This window comes from Gasterosteus aculeatus, chromosome 16 (assembly GCF_964276395.1).
Source record: "Gasterosteus aculeatus chromosome 16, fGasAcu3.hap1.1, whole genome shotgun sequence".
Classification (NCBI taxonomy): domain Eukaryota; kingdom Metazoa; phylum Chordata; class Actinopteri; order Perciformes; family Gasterosteidae; genus Gasterosteus; species Gasterosteus aculeatus.
Window position 1 is genome coordinate 15,007,744 of NC_135704.1, and position 14,587 is coordinate 15,022,330.

General features: G+C 42.0%; 1 protein-coding gene across 1 annotated transcript in view; it reads left to right on the forward strand.

The window, feature by feature from the left end:
- Positions 1-14,587, forward strand: part of LOC120834296 (uncharacterized) — a 99,541-nt gene that overhangs the window by 37,486 nt on the left and 47,468 nt on the right. Inside the window, 3 exon segments of the mRNA XM_078091422.1 lie at positions 3,792-3,892; positions 8,384-8,518; positions 14,423-14,486. Of these exon segments, the coding sequence (XP_077947548.1) occupies positions 3,792-3,892; positions 8,384-8,518; positions 14,423-14,486 (300 nt within the window).

Sequence of the window (14,587 nt, forward strand, 5' to 3'; positions counted from 1 at the left end):
GAGTGATGGAGGCGAGCCAAGCTGCAGCCTACGTCGCCGTTGCTTATGACTACGCGCGGCTCCGGGCCAAAAAAACACATAGCGGAAGCTTCGCATCAAACCCAGTTATGCGGTTGTGCTCTACTGCAGAGGTGGTGCACAAAGCCCAGAGAGACGCCACGTTTTAGGGGGGGGCAAGGGGGGGTATGTTTGACTTGCAGACTTGGCTTCGAGGTACGTCTGCTCTCGCACACACGGAGCATTGAGAAGCGGGAGGTCCAGACGGGCCGTGGTGCAGCCTCCTCACCAGGCCATAAAAATAGTGCTCGTAAATCAGTTTTATCCGAAAGAGACGAAACGCTTGTTTGGAAAGCCTGAGCGTGTGACAGAGGAATTGTGCGGCTGTAATGATGACAGAGAGAGGTGCTCCCCCGGTCACAGAGGTCCCTCACGTGCTGCACTTGACTCATCTTCGCCCTCGTCAGCTTCCGGCTGAAGCTTTGATCATTTGCAACTCCGGGGGCTGGGGGGGGGGGGGGGGGGGGGGAATTGAATTCAGCCTTGTTTTTTTTACTAAACCCGATTGAGTTGTTGTGTTGAATATAATGTAATGTAATTTATAATGCAGTTATGTATCAGAACTTCCATGTGTGGGGTTAAATGTGTCTTTTTTAATTGTTGGGTTGCAAAACAAGTTTGTTGTTGGACTAGTTCTGTTTGTGTATTTGTTCTTGTGGTATTTACAAATGCATCTATGAGTTTATTCTTTCACTAAATAGCTCGGGTTCTGCATACAGTGTGTGTGTGTGTGTGTGCGTCTAAGTGCAAATCACAGTGACTTCTGAAGCTCTTCTCATTGTTTGATAATGACTAAAGGCAGTAATGTGGGTCAATGCCCTCTTTTGGATTCGGCGCGTGGGTTGTCTTCAGCCTCTCCAATAGTTCATTTGCAAATTTTAACTGCGGACTCTTGACATTCAACGATGTGCAACGAGATGTTCCTGTAAGATGTATGGGCCAACTTAAGAGGACACGTCTTCCAAGCGCTTGCGCATGTGTGCAGGATACACGTCGCACGCTTCAAAATTCCAGAGCTGTCAATCGTTTTATTATTCAGTCATCCGCTCATAATGTGTCACTGTTGTGTGCTGAGGGAATGAAGAGGCTAATTAATGTGTTTGTTTACCTCTTCAGAATTCATGATTTTGCTCAATGAATAATACATCTGAAGAGTGTGAGGGGGCAGCTGTGGATTGGTGTTAGATGAGGTCAGAGAGTGGAGGGGGTGGAAGTGTAGGAGGGGGGCTGCTTGTATGGATGGAGTTCACATTTTTCCCCATTTTTTTTTTTCTTAGAGTTTAACCCTGTGGGACGATTGGATTTACATTACAGATTTCTGTTCTCTAAAGTGCTCTAAAATTCCCTTATTATTATACAAGGTTTGTGGTTGTTATATTTCATTAGGATATAATTGCAGAGAGTTCACAACAGATCATGCAGTAGAGTACCATCAAGATTCAAATAAATGCTCTCACTTCTTGGGAAGGAGGCCACGAATAATGATGTGGGGAAAAAAACAGATATGGCCATATTCACAGATGTTCCTTGACCTCTCTCTAGAAGGAAAGGCTTCGTGTACCAATGAGTCTCCTCTTCACAGGCACGTTCAGTTTATGCCCGTCCGATGCAGTTTAGGGCAAAATACCCATGGCCCATGCTACCTAGCTAGCATTATAAGGTTGGTACGTATGGATGTCGTCTTTTATTGGATAACAACATCTTCTCCGCTATCTTAAAAACTGAACACTCGACAGCCTCTTAATTAAAAGATCGTCAGATGGATATTCCCATTGACCAAATCCACACAGCGTACACTAGTATGAAATGGTTCACTTGGTTATGAAGAAATCGGATTTGTTAGAAATATGAACTCTTTTTTTTTTTAGGTATTTACTAGAAATATAAAGGAAGGTTATGCAATTTTATCTTGTTGTCTTATTGTCCTTTTTAACCCATGCTGTAGGTAGTAAACACCTGTAACATCGACACATCAGGATAGATATACTGTAATGGAGTTGTGGACCTGGCTATCACCTTGCTGGCCTCTCCCGTTGTCCTTTCTGCCCGTCTGGTGTGACTCTTGATGACTGGCTGCTCCACCTGCGTTCACTCCTCCAGCTGACAGAAACAAACTCTTGTCAGCACGGGAAAGAATGTTCAAAATGATCGACTTTGAAAGTAGATTTGATTTTAATTGTTCAAATTACCGTGTGAGGCAAATATCAGAGTGCAGATATGAAAGAGATTCATTAAAATTGTGTATGAAAAAACAAAAAGAGGATGACTAAGCGTGTGTGGGGCATTCTCATTTTCTAATTTGTGGCTAATATGTAATCATCAACGCATCCCCCATCAGTATTACTTTACGAGGCCAAAGAGAATCCTGCGATTTTTTTTACATCAGTGGAGGGAGTCATCAAACAAAATATGAAGCAGTAGGAGGAAAATTTGCAAATGATTACGTTCTTCATTTCCTGTTGGATTGATTCAGGAAACCTATTTATGTTTGTCTCATGAACGAGGTTTCATGGCTCACTTTCCAAACAGGCTTTAATGAAGAAGCATCAGTTCAGTGTCAGATTTGAGATTTACAAGCAGTGCTGAAAAACTGAAGCATATTCTTTTACGTTTAGTTGTGGGTAAAAGGAGGATCGTGTGTTAGACGTCTATGTCACATCTTTTTTAATCCTAAAACATAGGATTGTGTGTTTACTATACATAAAAAACAGTGGACAGCTCTGATATTGCCTCCACACATGGACATGCAAAATGCCCAGTTTACTACTCTGTATCTACAGTCATTTTACTTTTAACTTTTTATTTACCATATTAAAGCAAAATAAATATCTTTTTTAAAATAGTTTTGCAATACAGACTGAGAGATTCAGGGACTGGGGAAAATACATTCACCGATATGGAAAAGCCTGGCAAGAATATTTTCCACCTCCCTCGCAGTGTGCCGCCCTTAATCCTACTATTAAGTATGTAATCTAAAGCTTACTTTCTCTGGGCTCCGGTCTTTACAGCGATGCAATTTCACTGCAATTACGATCCTCAGAAGTAGGAAACCAGCTGACATTATTTGAAAAATAACTGTCCTCCACAGTTTTCATCCAATTTTATATGATTCTAAGGCATTCTGCACTGAAACGAGACAGTCGGACGTCCGCTATCTGTAACTGCTCATCGGGCTCTCGCTCTGGGGTCGAGCCCAGCCGATGTTGCGAGAAGGCGGGTTGCACCCGGGTCAGAATAGCCCAATGGGGTTTGAGTCTGGGTCTGTTTCTGCTGTGAGGCGACAGCGCCGACCAACGTGGTAGTCCTTCAGTCCCACACTCCATAATGTTGTTTAACACCAACCAACAGGAAAATCAATCTTTATGAGGAGACAGGTTCAATGGACCTGTGTTCATTTAACATCAAACCCAGATGTTCTTTTGATTTGTTAAATCTCTTGAAATCTCTTCGAAGAAGCACATTTTTACAATGTCGTATAAAGCTGCAATATTCACATTCAACTGTATTTTTTGTCTTGAGCTCTGGTGCTCGGACTGCACTATATTTCTTACTGTTTCTTTGATGCTGCTTTGTGGTTCCTGCATCCATCTATACTAAACTCACAATGTATTCTCTTTGGATCATGTTTTTTACAGTATATTTAACCAGGGCTACAGACATTGGGTCGGTTAAAAAAGGCTCTGTGTTTTATGTGTCTGCTTAACGATTCATTTGTATTTTTTTTTCACCTTCAGGGAGCGCTGGTCACAGCCTGTGCGGATGACACACTTCACTTGTGGAATCTCCGTCAGAGGCGACCGGCTGTCCTCCATTCGCTAAAGTTCAACAGAGAGAGGTACGCATTAAATCCCCTTGGTAAAAAGAAGAAATACACAAACACAGCCTCGCCTAAACACATTATGCACATAAACTCGGCACACACACCTCAGCCCAGTGAAAGAGGAACATGTCTGTATGAGGTCAGTGCGAGATATTTTGCACAAGCAATTAGGGATAAAGTCCCCAAACCCCCCCTCAAGCTGCAGCAGTTAAAAACACACAAAAGGCTATGAGGCTTTTTTTAGCATCAAATAATCCCCCCTAAAAAGTTACATCCCAAATCACCCAGCATGCACTGGCTGCCGAACCATCTCTCAGCCGCAGCATCGGTATCGGTCCGAGCTTTTCCACCAGGAAGGCACATTTAATTAGTTGAAGCTCTCTCTTCTGTCTCAGCCCCCCCTCCGCGTACCCCTCTCCTCCACCTCCTCGACAGCACCGCGGGCTGTGAGAGCCGACTTCCCGGCGGTTATCAAGCAGCTGAATCCATCTCCTTCGACGTGTCGACAGCCACCGAACATCTTGACGACGCGTCATGCAGTTTTCGACAGCCCGTTGTGTGTTTTAAAGGGGTAGATTGGTTGCGTGAGCTACTTCTCCAAACTCAGTCATAGGGCACACGTAGATAACCGGACTCCGGTTTGGAGACGCAGGAAGTTGTACCGGCATTAAAAATAAGCTGATCTGTACAAACAAGACATAACACACAGAGCTCAACTTAGCAAGTATATTGTATTTCTTAATTTGTAGAAACAAATTAATTGATGAGTGTTAAACGAAGGAGGACTCTTCTCTATTACTCTTCCTCAAGTGCTTCATATTTAAGTTAAACTTAATAGATGAAGAATTTAGTATATTTTCAGTTATTATATTGTTTCTCACTTTTTGTCTTTCTGCAACTGAGAGATTTTCTGATTCCCTCCATGAGCTGTCTGAGTCATGGGCCTGGACATTTAATGACTGTATTGCCACCGAATGTGATGGAATTTAAAGTGCAATCAAAAAGCAAATGAGCTGCAGTAAGGGAAAGACAATGTCATAAAAAATTCACTATCGCAACATTAATTCCAGGTTTAACTTTGACAAGAGCATGTGATTGCCAACGAACCTGATTGCAATTACAGCTCAAAGACGGAGGAGTCACAGGGTATAATTTCCCTCTACTTGAACCTTCCGTCACAAGAGAGAAAAAGCTTTCTTGTAACTACAAAAACGCATTAAACACAATCTCGACCAAGGTCGCCTTTATTACAACCAACTCTCTTCATGTTCTTTAGGAATTCATATCAAACCTAGTATGAATTTAAATTAATTTAAACTATGAAATCATTTAGTTTAAAACCCTACATGTTTCTGCAGACGCCGGCAGTCAGTGACTGTTGCCTCTATAGTTTACAATCCAAGCATGATGCCAGACATGACCACAGAGCCACAGGGGTCGTACTGTGAGGCCACGCCCACAGGAGGGGCAAGGCTCACCGTAGGCAACCAGGGGCTGAAACAGCAAAGAAATGCCCGTAATCAGATAAGCTTGCATTCTTATTCTTTTCAGCCCTTGTTTGCTACAGGAAGAGATGGGAAGCAGAGTGAACTGAAAGCAACAGTTCCTTTTAGCATACGTCAAGGGTTGAATTTAGAACAGGGTGTAACCGATCCCTTTGCTTTTAGGTAATTTTATTAGGGCTCTCAACATTGACGCATTAATCAATGAGATTCATGTGGCCTAGATTAATGCAACAAAATATTTTAACGCGGTTAACGTTCGTTTGTGTACTTCCGGTTTACTTCCGGGATCGGAAATAAACCGGAAGTTGGTCGCGGAAACGAAACGGCCGCTAGCTGCAGTCAGTTACGTCAAGATGGAGAGAGCTCTTTGCATTGGAAGTCAAACAAACAGCGGTGCAACATACAGCAGAGAAATGTACAGAGGAATTACTCCACGTGTCAAACAGAAGAGGGGTGAGTGACAAACCGCCTAAAGCACTGCTATGCTAAGCTAGCTGCTAGGCTAATTCCATCCAAACATCTAATGTTATGCTGTGTGCAGAGGACCACCACTGTGTCCCTAAAAGGCAGTGGTTTAAAAACGTTCTGGCTAAATGTGGGGAGATTGTTGGCACTTCAAACACAGCCGTTAAACTATGGAGAGTTGAGAGCAAAGAGCACGAGGACAGCAGGAAGAGTCGCCAGTTCCAGGTGGAAATCTGCCTCCAAGATGATCAAATGTGTGTAGTTTTGTGTTTAAAATAACGTTAACAATTAAACAACAGTGTCTGAAATAACTCTCTAAAGATTTATTATTTCGTATTTAGAAGAAAAACAAACATTCATTATAAACAACATTGTAACCACATTAATTTATCGCCATTAATCGAGATTAATGAATTTCAAAATGTCTGATTAATTAGTTAAAAAACAAATTCTATTGATATGCCTAAATTGTATACATTTCTTGCTGTTTTAAGATCTACTTTAATGAAATATATTTTCTTCGTGTGCCTCGCACTGCTCACAGTAATACATGCCTTTATTCTGCTGCATAAACTCCATAAATGAATACATTTTAAAATCAGTACCAGTTCATTCAATCGGTCCTTTTCAGATTTCATAGTTTACTTTCATTGCCCCCCCCGCTGAACCTTTTACTGTGTGACGCAGATGCCCACACAGATGGTGGAGGTAGGTGAAGTTAGAAATAACATTTTTTATCAAAAGACCGGTTTCCGCCGCGTTCTGCGTGCGTTGCGACGCGGTGTTGCAGGAAGCCAATTCAATCGCTCGCAGTGGCGGCGCAGTGAATCATGCTCTGAGATAAAAGGAAAAAAAAGGGCATCGTGAGTCATCTGCAAGAGGCCGGGCAGCGACTTGCCGTTTAGGCTGCGTCTCCCTAGACGGACTATCTCGCAATTAACACCCCGAACGATCCCCCAAGAATGACTTCTTAATCACTGGAAATGAGGTGTAGAATGTTTGTGTGATAACCGTCAGTGGATCGTGTTCGACTGACAAAACATGTACCTCAATCCAATACGTTAGAGGCTTTCTGTGTTTTCCTTGCATATTGTAAAGAGGCTTTTCAGCATCTGTGTTTCTGTGCTATCCAACATGAATTCCCCGAGCTATTTTGTCCATGTCTCTTGCAGAGGAAACGACCAGGTTCCCAACATGATGTCACCAATTCAATTAATCTCTAAATCTTTTTACTTAATTAAGGGTTCTCAGCTCCTGGATAGCAGTCAGCTGGCGGCCAGACCCACGTCTCCACAATTGATAATTATAAGAGGCATTGACGGTGTCTGGTCTGACAAAACTATGCCTTCGACTATGTCCAAATTTACCTCTCTATTTCATCTTTCTTATACTGTTTTTCATTGAAGTTTTCCCCCCCAAAACCCACATATTTTATCAGATCCCTGCTGAGAATTTTTTTGTAACCAGTCAGCTCAAAGCAGAGGCAATCAGTGCTAAGAGGCTTCTCTATAGAGGCCCATTGGTTTTACTGAGACAACATTATGACTCATTGGGTTACTGCAGATCTGTTTATGAAATAGGGCAGTTTTTGATGAATAGTTGTACACAGGGATAAAACATTGTCATAGTTAGATGCTCCCTGTGCCTGAACACGTAAGTTTAGGAAGCGTTTCAGATGTTGTCGGTTGCTTTCCGTGTAAAATAATGAGACCTTCTCGCTCAAAGGTCAGACACTCCCTCAAACAAAGAAATATGTGCATGTTGTGTGCTAGTACTAAATGCATGTTGTCAAAGACAAATGACTGCATAATCCCCCCCTCCCGCCAGTTATAATATTGTCATCTCCCCGAGCGACTAAAATCCTTATCGAATTGTCTGCCATCTCATTTGTCTTCAATCTAATAATCCTGCCCCTCGCTGGGTGGGTGGCTGAGGGGCTGCAGCCTATGAGGTAATCAGCATGGACAGGAGTGACTTGGTGTGTGCTGATCATTCTTCCCCGGTGAAGGTGATTATAAAGATGAAGGTTGCTAATGTTAGAGCAATAAAGATTTGTCTCGATATGCCACATGTTATAAAAGGTATTGGAAAAGACTGGGGCTCTCAGAATCCAAGCGTTGTCCCACGATATGACATTATAAAGGGATGCCAGAGGTGATGTGAATAACTACACGTAAGGATGGAAATAGATTTGCACTTTCCGGCCAAGTGGAAAAATTGAGAATTCCGGCAATGACTTCCTTGAATGAGTCAGCGTGTACTTGACTTTTATGTAAAAGAACATGGCTTGAACGCAGCTTTAATCACCTGGTCTTTTCTCCCAAAATAGTGTCACTTAACTACTGCCTCATCGCTCATGCCTGTTCCATTCATTGCTTCGACAAATACTTGTTTTTTTACCAAATACCAAATAAATAAAAAAATCTGTGAAAATCTCAGTTCTAGTGATCTTTGTAATCCTTAAAACAAACTCAATCATCGACTCCTCTGTGACTGTTTGTGTTCTAACACGTCTCTTTTGTTTCCTCTTTTCCAGGATCACGTTTTGCCACCTTCCCTTCATGAGTAAATGGCTGTATGTGGGGACAGAGCGTGGAAACACGCACATCGTTAACATCGAGTCCTTCGTGTTGTCCGGATACGTCATTATGTGGAACAAGGCCATAGAACTGTAAGTTTTACATGCTCCAAATGCTGGATGTGAATGAACAGCGGGCAGAGGAGAAATAACTTGTAAACTATGTTTTAAAAGCATGTTTAGATGTCTTAAGTAATCTTTTTGAAAGCTTCAAGTCTGGCCTAAAGCCTTTCATGGTTCAAATCTTAAAATTAAACAGTTACAACATGTTTCATCATAGCCTCGCGCCCCTTCTGACACCTTCGAGTTAGCGGCAGGTTTATGAATCAGCTCCTCACACAAGGTTAATTAGTTGGCTTTTTATTTCAACAGGTGAGTTTTTGAAATGGGCTTCTTGAGGCAGGCCATTTCATGTTTGTTCATTCAGTTTGGTTCACCCATATAATCTATAAACGATATATGGTCTATATGAGTCTTAAAAACTCACGCATTAATTGTTAAAACGTATCCATCTCAATTTAACGCCTGGAAAGAAAAAAAAAATTGCTTCAACAGCCTTTTCTTTCCATTGCGTTAATGTTCCCAGCTGGTCGTCAATATGAGGTAATGCCTCACGTCAGGGCGGAATCAGTCAACAGAAGCCTTTATTCATGTGTCAACATGCACTATTGTTTGTTGCGGGTCTTTACTATGTGGCTGAAATATGCTGCGGATGAACAGCTTCAAGGGCCATGAAGTACACAAATGGTGCTCAGTTGCGTATCTGTTGGTTTCACCCACCTACGCAGCCTTCGCCTGGTGTTACCCCGACAAGTCCCCTGCTGCAGTGTCAGTCACAAGTCACTCTCAAACCGAGCATCGCGTTGCCTCCTGACAGCACAAACCACAGTGAGCAGTCATAACCCTGATGTGTTCGGGGAGGGGGGATCCGTCCGCCAATCATTGTGAAAGCCTCGGAGGCTGAGAAAGTGAATGGGATTTGAATTGGGATTTGAACCGAATATTTAGTTGATTTGTCACCGCAGTGTGAACAGAGGGCTTTTTTTTCTTGGGTATTGCACATAAACTTAAAACTACTTTTTTCTGCCCATAACGGTTTTCATTCCATGTTATGATTGGAAATGTGAGTAGTAGTCTGTAGGCTTACGACTTCATCAATTACTTGATGAGCAAATAAAATTTTCCTGCAAAAAGAAATCCCAATACAGTCAAAAGGTTGCCTGAAAATTGATAAAAATCAAAAGAAAAATTTGAATTCATCTTTATGAAAACAGAAATTCGACGTAATTGGAAAAAAAAGTCTCGTTACAATCTACCTGACTCAAGTGACGATGGCATCAAATGCATCGTACATTCGTTCCCTGGAAAAGAACACGTCTAGCGTCCATAATGACTTCCTGTTCATTTTGTAGCACGCTATATTTTACTCCTTCCATTTTATTTGAACATACCAATTCTGAGTGGGAACTTTTTGTGCTCTATTGTGTAATCAATATGTATGTCTGTGGCACCACATTCTGCTAACGATCTGCTCAAAGGCCAATTGCTCGGCTCCTGCTTGCACCAAATTCAACAAAACCCTTCATGGGGTCGCCCCCGACAAATGTGAAGTAAATCATGGTCATGGTTGCTCATAAGACTTGAATAAGAATAACACACAGAAATGTATAATCCCACTCAAATAGTTTGACGCCTGCAGATGAATCCATCCAGAAAGTAGAGCGCCTTGTTCTTTGAGGTCATTGTTTTGATCCACGGCCGCTCCTGTTCACATCTCGAAGGGCTCTTGAGCAAGACACTGATCGCTCCCAGGTGCTTTGCATTGTGGGTCAGCCGCCATCGGTGTGTGGATGTGTGTGTGAGTTGGTCAAAGCCTTTTAGTCCGGTAAGGAAACGCTTTACATTTACCATCAATTTCACAATATTTGGTCTCTACTAGCTTTACTTAATAACTGTGTTATACGCTTTGTTCTTTGCACAGTGGTAGTCGAGTGCAACTTGCTCTTTTTTGCACAAATTAACTGTCAAGCCAGAAAGAGACATGCCTAAGCGCTTTTGCTTCTTAGGAGTGTTGGATTAAATTAGCTTTAAATTTTATTAAAGAAAATTAAACTTGCAGATGTGCAGTAGATATAAACATCTTGCAGCCATGGAGCCCCCCAAAAGCACAATCGGCAGAGTGAAAGTCTATTGTTGCCCAGGGCGTGAAACGTTTTATTGTGCACCATGTGGTCTGACTAGTGCTGGGCAGTGATTACAATTTTTAATTGCATGAATCTCTGCGATTAATCTCAATTAATTGCTTAATGAATTCATTAACGTTTCATCTTGTTTTTTGTGGAATAACAAGCTACCCTCCACAATCATAACATCACAACAGGCAAGTTAGCATTCATAAAAATCTGTTTTCTTTTTTTATGAACAGGTACCAGCATAAGCACTTTTTTCCCACTGTCTGTCTATCCATCAATAATCCACCTACATATAAATGATCTATGTTCACTAGTGTCCCTGTCAGAGTGAGGAGGTCAAACACCAAGGACACAGCGCATGTTTTCTGTGAAGGGGAGTAGGCCCGCCCCCAAATGCTCTCATTGGTTGAGATGTGTAATGACGCTGTTTAGACAGATTGCATCAAGTGTTCATATACTCGTGCAATTTGTCGAAAATAACCAGCGATAGAAAGTAAAACACCTTTCGCATTCAGCATTATCACACGTTGGATAAAGACGGTCGATCTGGTGGCTTAAGCAAACAACCATCATAACAATAGGTTTCTCTCCCTTGCGTATTGGCTTCTGGTTTAGCATACACTGTAATGTATTCTCTATTTTTATTTTCTACAAGTCAGCACCTTTCTGAAGTGAACTTCATTGCAAGTTGAACAAGAGAATGAATATTCTGGCTTCAACAAGAGCGACTGGGGAGTTTTTCCACTAAACATGAATAAGGATGAGAAGGGACTTTTCTGTGTTTCCTGCTGTGGAACATCCAATAAGCAACGGACACATCACACACACAGTATTTGTTGTGCGTTTCCGCATGTGTGCAGTTGTGTTCTCGCAGCCTTTGTTTGCGTGACATTCATTGACAGATGCGTTCATTTCATTTGTACCAAAGCACGCTCTCTGGAAAATAATCTGTTATAGCAACAGTTCAACTGGGGCCACTACGCCCCGAACCGCAGCGCCGGGGGCCCTCATTGATATTCAAATGGGCTTTCGCAACATATTTAATGCACAATTTCATCTTCAGGAAATTCATTCCTAAATGAGATGCGGGGAGAAGTGGGAAAACACGGCAGCATGCGGCTCACTGCTTCAGTTCATAGATCCTTCGTGATGAGCGGAATTCTGCCCACGCCTGGCCATAATCTACATTGGCATGTTTGGCTGTTTCTGTTATTGAGATTGTAAAATAAGCAATGAGATTCTTCTGCAAATGCAAGGATACGCTCCAGAAATGCATGTCAACAGCAACCCCTGTCTGCTTCAATGTGCGAGGCGTTACGTCCCGTTGGTGCTTTACCAGAACATTTAAACTGTATTCTAAGATAAGATTATTCTTACCCGACACATAGAGTGAAAATCAACCTGTAAAAGCCGTGAATAGTGAAATTTGCGGGGAATTCGGACCAAATTACTGAGGGACAACCCCAATATTCACCAGGCTGCACAATTTAAGATCCAGAGCTCCCTTCTGCTACAGTACTTAAGAATCACTCGGGGCGCTTTCTCCGTTTTGAAGTCATGATGGAGACGGAATTCGTGATAAAAGCGATTACCTGTCTCAATGTCATGTCCCCGGGCTGAAAGAAAGTCAGCTCCTTGAAAAAAAGTTTGTAGTATACCTTCAGACTCATTGAAGACCTGGATTCTCATTGTTCATTTTTTGATCTTTCAGTCACCTTTTCTGCCTGGAGAAAGTGAAGTTGAAGGTCCATGAGGAGGCAGTGATTGTGATCCGTCTCTGTTAGTTGCTGTTAATCTGTTTTCCATAGACCTGTATAGCCTTGGGTTTTATTCTCTAGATGACTGCACTGCGCTAAATGCAGGCGAGCAACAGGCAACGATGCTGAATAATTTGTGCTTTTTTGACGCTGCCCTCACACAGAGACACCGGCACCTTCGATGACAGCTTCTCAACTGGATCATTTTCTCATCATCTTAGAGCGCAACAAGGCCTCCACATTCCTGATGCCAAACAGAATAACCAGATAAAGCTCACAGCCCTAAAACCACAACACTTCACCTGCACCACATTTTCAATTTGTCTGTTGGGTAGATACTTTTTTGACCGACAGAACAACCATTTTTGTTGAGTTTTTATATTTAAAGGAAACCATTAATAAAGTAATGGGTGATTAAGTCCCAGCACCTGTCTTTAAGAATTGTAAGAGTCGTGTTGAACAACACAGTGTCTCTGAATACATTGCTCCAGGGCGCCTAAGCAATCACTCTTCATTAATTTATTTATCGCTTCTTCTTAAAAACATTTTCATTGGCTATTGTGAGTATTTCAAAGGCTGGCCTTGTAGGCTGAAAGCCAAACTTTATCCGGAGCCGCCGAGTCAGTCGACGCCTCTCCTCAGCTCTAATATCTTTCTTCACCGTCTGAAAGCTTTTCTCGTCAAAAGGCGGCCTTCCTCACACAAAAGCAAACCTTCGCCCCCCCCGGTCGCATCCTACTCCATCCGGCGTTTAATAACTGCAGGAAACTTTTCCTCTGCAACACCTCAATAACTTGTAAACTCAAAGAAATCACTGTCGAGCGTGTCACAGCGTGTCACAGTGTGTCACGGTGCGTCACGATTGTGTGCTTGCGATTTTGGTTTGTTGGTGTCCGGGGTCACAAGGGCGTAATGTTACAGCAGGAATTATATTTCCGTTTAGTTTGCAATTCGTTCTGCACGGCTGTTGTAGGAGGATTAGCTTTTGACGTTCCCTTATTGTGGCGCTCCAGCACCAATGTTTGGTATTGGAGATGATTTGTTTATAAAGAGTTTTCGATGGGTTTTAATCGCCTTTAACCAGCATGCTTGACTAAAAACGCTAAGAAACTTTCGATCAGTCACCCTTAACTGGAAAATAAAGTCATTGTACTGCAGAAACTGTTGGGTTAGAGAACATCTAATCAATAAACCATGACATTCCTATCCATTCTGGAAAAGCATTTAATGGATTATCATCTCATCTGATTCATTGACAGATGATATCAATGAATCCGTTCACATACGACACATACGTGTCTTCTTGGATGATTTGGTTGTAGATTTCATTACAGTAAAATCCAGCATTAAGTCATATTCTTGGTCAGGTTATGTAGCAGTAAAATGCAAAACAGGTTGTCACTGTGACATTTGTGGTTATGTTTAGGTCCTGAGCGAGAGGATTAGCGTTGACTTTGCATAACATAAAGCTGCCGGGGCTTCTTACCGGGTTACAAGGGTGCAGAGGAGTGGGGCTCTTTGTTCAGCTCTTATTGATGCATCCATTCCTAATGCACCGCAAGTACATTTCAAAGAGAAGTCAAATTAAACTACACAGTAATCATCAGCTTATGAGGAATCCATGAGAATTCTGCTTTTAGTTCATTTTTATTAAATGAATACTATTTACTTTGATTATTTATTTATGTGTGTGTGTGTGTGTATATATATATATATATAAATGTTTATTCATTTTTTCCCTACCCTTATGAATACACTCCATCGTCTATATAAGACCTTTTTTGAATTGTTTTCCTTGCTTCCTATGATGCCAAGGACATGGGATGTTGAGTGTGTGTATATGGATGTATGTGGATTATAAACCACTCTGATTGGTGATTAATGAGACTATGCCAATACATTCCATTAAAAAAGAAAAGAAACTACATTGACTGCCTGAACAGCTTCTAACACAATGAAAACCTCATTCATGTTCCCTCTGATTAAGGGTTTTCTCGCAGTCTCGTTTGACTGCATTAACGCTGCTGTTTTTTCACCTCCTCCTCCAGAGCAACTAAAACCCATCCAGGACCCGTAGTTCATTTGAGCGACAGCCCAAAGGACGAAGGCAAGGTGAGTAGGTAGATTAAAGAAACACCAGCAACACCTCCTGGTCCTCCTTTCTTTTCTTTCTCCCGGGTCTCTGCCTCGAGTTTAATCAAGGCCCCCTTTTT